The sequence below is a fragment of the Astatotilapia calliptera genome, chromosome 6 (genome assembly GCF_964374335.1).
Source record: "Astatotilapia calliptera chromosome 6, fAstCal68.1, whole genome shotgun sequence".
In the NCBI taxonomy this organism is placed as follows: domain Eukaryota; kingdom Metazoa; phylum Chordata; class Actinopteri; order Cichliformes; family Cichlidae; genus Astatotilapia; species Astatotilapia calliptera.
Window position 1 is genome coordinate 8,184,946 of NC_137427.1, and position 6,122 is coordinate 8,191,067.

General features: G+C 43.7%; 1 protein-coding gene across 2 annotated transcripts in view; it reads right to left on the reverse strand.

Annotated features, from left to right (window-relative positions):
- Positions 1-5,426, reverse strand: part of grk4 (G protein-coupled receptor kinase 4) — a 51,398-nt gene extending 45,972 nt beyond the window's left edge. For both annotated transcript variants that reach the window (XM_026169970.2, XM_026169969.2), the window contains exon 1: positions 5,085-5,426. In XM_026169970.2, the coding sequence (XP_026025755.1) occupies positions 5,085-5,136 (52 nt within the window). In that variant the 5' untranslated portion in view covers positions 5,137-5,426. The remainder of the gene's footprint in view (positions 1-5,084) is intronic.
- Between the last annotated feature and the right edge of the window lie 696 nt (positions 5,427-6,122).

A 6,122-nucleotide genomic window follows, 5' to 3' on the forward strand; every position in this document is an offset into this window, starting at 1 on the left:
CTTGTTTTCACAGTGTCTTAGGGGAGAAGGGGGAGGGAAGGACAGTACGGGAACATGGTCAGACTAAACTTGAGCAAGATACCGACAGACTTCATGTGGGTTTAAGAGAAGAAACTGAAAGGTTAATCATCTGGGAGTTATCTACAGCTGTCTCTTCGACGAAGGGTGGAATGGTTAATTTCATAGCCTGGCAGGGAAAACTGAAACACAGAAAAGAGGCCTTCCCAGAACGGGGCCCTTGAGCACAGGACACATAGAAGAGATTACACCTTGAAAATGAGCTTTAACAGGACAACACATCGAGTCATATTTGAAGGCAGGACTGACGTGAAATTTACCAAGGACAGAATCTAAAACTGCGACTTTATTAATGTTATAAAAAGAAAAATGTATAAAGCATGAAAAATCTTTAAGGGCATTTAATACACTTCCTACAACTTCTAAAAAACCTCTTTAGAGAAACAAAGCATAAGTCACCACAACACTCCGAATCCGCTCTTACACATAACCTACAAATTGTTAAAAGCAGACTGACAGCTGGGTTGTCGTAGGAAGAATGCCCATTTAACATTTAATAGATGTTCATAAAGTGCTTCAAAAGTGCCTCTTCATGTTTACTCAGCTTGCCAAGAAGACATGTTAATGAACATCCCAGCAGCCACCCAGCTAAGCATCCCTGCTAAAGGTATGCAGCAGAGCCGAGTACGCAACACAGTGCATCTCGTTCTCCGCACAGCCCATTTGTGGGTGTAATAACTGTAAAATGAGTCCCACATCAAGGGACAGTCACAAAGCAATGTGTTTTATGAGCCTCAGCTGGAGGAAACACCCCAGAGTGATGACAACGAGTGTTAGCCCAGCTACAACCACAAAACTAATAAAGCTACGCTGGCTAACGTCACAGAAAAACCCTCACAAGTGGTCTGAGAGGAGTGACGGGATTCAAGTTTGAATGGTGGTAAGGAGAGGGCAGCGCACGCACAGAGGTTAGTGACACCAACACCAACGCAGCCATATCTGCTTATACCTGTATTGTTCTATTGCAAAAGAAATTTGAGAGAAAAAAAAAAATCAAAGCTCATGTGAGCGCTGGACAATCCACATTCCTTCCATTTTAGGTCTGTGATTACATTTAATTCCAGAAAGTCCGAGATTGAAATACCACGTAGGTTCAGTCTCTTTAGCGTAACTCTTGGTGATTACATGTCGAGGTCTCCAGTGGAGTTATCTAACCCTTTACCATAGTCTTCTGTAGATAATTCACATTACTACTTAGCGATTATACTGCGTTTGCGTCCCAGGAGATGAATGTAAAGTTGGTGACAGCTGAAACAAATTAAGATTTCTGCTTTAATAGGATACAAGAGCATATTTCCATTTATCAAATGCATAATACTTATATTGCAGGACAGTCAGATCAGTGCATTTCCAGTCTCTCAATATTTAAGAATAGTTGCTGATGTTTTTTATTGTTTTGTAATTTTTTTTTTTAAAGCTATCTGATTTCTGTGACAGCTTCGCATATCTGCTGTTCTACAGAAACAAACAGAAAACACCCATCAAATGACATGAAAAAAACAAACTAAATATCATTCAGTCAAAGACAAAATGTTCTGATTGAAGAGATAAATTTTTTTTTTCCTCTTTGCCCCCATCATGTCATCACCAATCCTCTTCCAGCAACTATATTTATAACACACAGCTGAATACAACAAGTCAATGCAGGCTCTCAAAGAGCACTCTGGGAAACGCAGTTTCAAAGGCAACTAATTTCTAATACCGGCACCAAAGACTCGCCAACAGTAACACACTGTGTTAGCAGTTTCAAGTCAAGCTTCACCAAAAGGCCCGAGAGCTAGCTGAAAAAAAAAAAAGTACTACAACACCCATGATCCTCAGCAGTTTAAACTTGTAAAGTGCAGCTTTAATACATATGGTAATACCAGTTAAGGCATTTTGTTTTGTTCTAAGATATAAATTAAGCCTGAGATGTTAAAGTGCTGTCATCTGTCAGCATTACTGGATACATGTCTGGATTTTTCTAGGAACCTTTTCCGTTTTTAACTGTTTACAACACCACTGCTAATATTAAGCTTCAGCATTAGTTTATTTTTCCAGGTGTACAAAGGGAAGACGTGTCTCATAAAGTTTCTGGCTTCCTTCATAATCTCCTAATTAAGACACAGCTGTACTGTTTGCTTAAAAGCAATATACCAGTGTGTGCCTAAACATCTTTCCCATTTCACGTAAACCACTGTTATATTGAAACTGATCACCAAAAGGTCTCTGCAATGCAGCCATTAAAAACACTCTGACATATAAGTGCAATGGGAGGAGAACTTTTTACAGCAGAAGAGTAAACATAATTTTTCCTCAGCACTCTTCACGCCACCATCTGCTCCTCTGTGATAGGGTGCTCTGCCAACTCAGGTGCCTGCAAAGTATTGTAAACAGTGGAGTCTGCAAGACAAACTATGATAACAGTTTTTTGGTTTTTTTTTAATGATCTCAAGTGCCCGTGTTTAAATGTCATGTATTAAATATTTTCTGTGAACATGAACCACCAAAACCACACATCAAATATGTAGTGGTCAGGTTTGTTTATTTACAGTTAAATATTGAACATGGTTGCTTAACACAATGATTAATACACTTCATCGCGGGATGCTTAATGAAACTGCTGCGTTAGGAGGAACTCTTGATTTTTCGGTTGAAGTCGTTTTCTTCTTGGTCTTCCCCCAAACGTCTTCAAACTTCGGGACTTTCTGTTTAACTTCTCGTCACAGTTTAAGACCGCCGCCCCATCAATTAAATACCGTTATTGTTACGCTTTTCCTTTTACATTTTATAACAAATGCATGTGTGAAATTCGCATAGGCAGGGGTGTGGAGCATCAGGAGCAGTGTCATCTCAAACCACTTCCTTTGACGCATGTCATTTCCACTGTGCCAGACTGAACACACCCTATTATAACACTTCTCACTGTGGCCACCCAGTTTCACATGCACAGGTGTATAAAGAATGACTGTATAAAGTGACACTCAACAGTTTTCTGGACACCAACAAATGTGTAGCGGTGATTCAGAGAAGACGAAAACTGTCAACAGAACCCGAGTTGGTTTGCACAGCTTAAGACTAATAATCTGTAATTTTCTCTCTCCACAGTGAGGTCAGAGAGCTACAGAGCAAGTGATTTAATGTCTTGCTGAAGGACACATCAGCAGGGTCACGCAAACGCTGTTATGTACAGTATGGCATGAAGGTAACCAAAGAGAGACTCTTGGATAGAAGGCCACTGAAATGTGATGCATAGAAGCTGCTTTCTGTCTGGATTTGTGTGCTTTTAAAGGTGCTGTTCGCTCTGCAACTAGTTACTCTGCCATTGTGAAAGACTTTGCCAGCTGAGAACACCCACCTATGGAAAGATGATTTAACATCCAACTAGTCTCCAGTGAACCTTCCAGACATAAACTGAGGGGCTGTTGGCCGTTTTAGGCTTAATGATAATTAAGACAATGAATGGTGAATAGCATAGCAGGGAGAAATATAAAAACGCAACTCTAACTATAAGGAGGATGCTTGTGGTGCTGGTGATTTCACTTTCCACCCTTTCCAACCAAATAAAAACAGTGTAAAGGTGTAATAAGCTAGAGCTTTGTATTTTCGCTCAATAAACTGATGTGATCAACTGCCTGTTAAATGACTATCCGGTTAATCAATAAATCTTTCCGTTTCCAGTGCTTTAATTATGTATAACATTGTGAAATTGTTGACAGATGTGCTCTTCCCACTATCTTTGTGCTCCGAGGGCCTCCGAGGGGGGTGATAAGAGAAGGTGAACTCCGGCAGGTATTGAGCCTGTAGATCCGACTCTTGTGCAGTAATATCGGGACATTCGTGGGAAGCCTTTGCCGAGCACCATTTAAAGGCAGCGAAAGGAGAGCCTGGTGCTTTGTCTCGTACGGAGCAACTGCTGCTATGAAATGGATTCACAGCTGCCGTGAACAATCCATTTCACGGCAGTGTTGGCGTTCAGTCTCCAACTGAAACGCATTCTGAATATAATGTAAACCATAAGCAGGGAAGGCCTCTGCACACCGAGGCGCGACCCCCACTCCAGCCTTTCGGGCTTGTGAGTGAATTTGCTTTCGAGAAAAATGCATCAGCTTGCATAATATCATCTGAAATCACAAAGCCTCCTGCTCGATTTTGTTTGGAAGGGGAAGAAAGAGAGAAAAAACACGAGTGGAAATCGTTGAGCAGTAATTACACTTCTTCTCTCCCCCCGCCCCTCCTCAGGCTGCTGATACAGTGTTGCACACCCACCCAGCGCCCACTCACTGGCTACAAAAGTGGCCTCGCTGCTCTGCCATCTCATGGAAAACAGATGGATACTCGCCTCTTTTCCACCTCCAGGTGAGCTGCCTCTGTGGGATCCCCGGCCCACTGAGAAGTGTGCACGATCGAGGCTGTGGAGCCTGGGCCGCCGGGGCTACCTTCTAGTCTCCAGAAGCCCCTCACTATCACATAACCCCCTTCCCGTCTAATCAACAGCCAATGCAGCCGCATACTTCTGCGTCAAAACACCACACGCTGACTTTACCTGCCTAATTAGGCTTTAAACACACCGAAACCTACAATGACAGGTAAGAAGGCACCGGCGCAAAGAGCCCCGCTGCGCAGCCGAATTTCGCTCCACAGTCAATAACGTGGATATCATTAAATGTCTGTTATGTCATCGTAAATATCCACCAAACCACTGCCGCCTGTGTGAAAAAATTCGCTCGACAGCCTTCATTTAACGCAGCCATCTAAGCACGATGCTGCAAACACTCCCTGCCTTGTTCATCTCCAGCCTTCGGGGCCTTACGTTAAGGTGCCCCGGTGAATCTGCGTGCAGTTCTTGTGCGAGCAGCAGATTTCGGCAGAACATGTTTGGGTTCTGCCCGGAGACAAAGCACTGCGCAGGGATGCGAGACAGAGAAGGCATAAATCCCGAGAAGGACAGGCGGAAAGCTACGGCCAAGTCGCCGAAGAGGGGGAGAAAAGACGATTCATTCTTGAAGCCATTAAGCTGAACTTACCTTCCCGTGCCTTCAGGAGAACCGTGTTGGCCACGATATTTTCAATCTCCATTGTCAGAATGTGAATCCCGAGCAGTCGCGATACATTTCACTCAGAGGAAAAAAGACGGTTTTTCTGATCAAACGTGCCGACGACGGTGAGGCTGCTGCACGCGCGCAAGGCGGACTCTGCGCTGGCGCATAGTAGGAGTTTTAATAGTGGTCGTCGTTCCTCTCCATTGCAAGATGTGTTATCAAACCCTACCTACACAGCTATACGGTTACGACGGGGCTTGTTAGCATTCACAGCCTCCCTCCCGTCCCTCTCCGCCTGCTTTCCTTCCTGTTTCAGCTCCCTCCTCCTCCTTTTCTTCCTCCTCCTCCTCCTCGCCCCTTCTCTGCACAACGAACCAGCAAGAGCAGGAGGGATCAATTTACAAGCGGCACAACTACACACAGATCCACACACAAGTGCATTCATGTATACATGCATGCATGTCCAAGACTTAACCTCCTGAAACTGCCTATGGTTATGTCATTTATTTGGGATTAAAACGTGTTTATGTGTGAGGTTTTTTCCAAGTTTCTCCCGGGAAGAAAAACATAACGTGATACATTGAGAGCTTACTGGAAAGATCTAGGAAAGGAGACCCCCCCCCATCCCCATTTTTTAAATGAATCCAAAAAGCCTTTCTAAACATGAATGACTGTGTTAATTGGTAAAGTTTCCCTCGCCAGAATTTCCTGCTCAGCTGTTGCATGAGCCGCTTGCTCAGGAAACACGGATGTCACAGAGGCCTAAAGTTGTGTGAACAATGGTGTCGGGGTTTAAGCTGCTGCAAGTCGAAGCCTGACGTACAGCGATAACAAGTTGGTTTTCCGCCTATCATGTCCCAGAAACCAACTGGGACTGTAATCTGACTCATTGATCTAGTAAACCCTTAGGGGGTGGGGGTATGCAAAAAGCACTCCGCCTCCTGAGATAATGTCGAAGAGGTAACACTTTATCAACTTTTGTTTAAAAATGTTTGGAGTTTTGTGACTGGTTTTGCTTCTGTG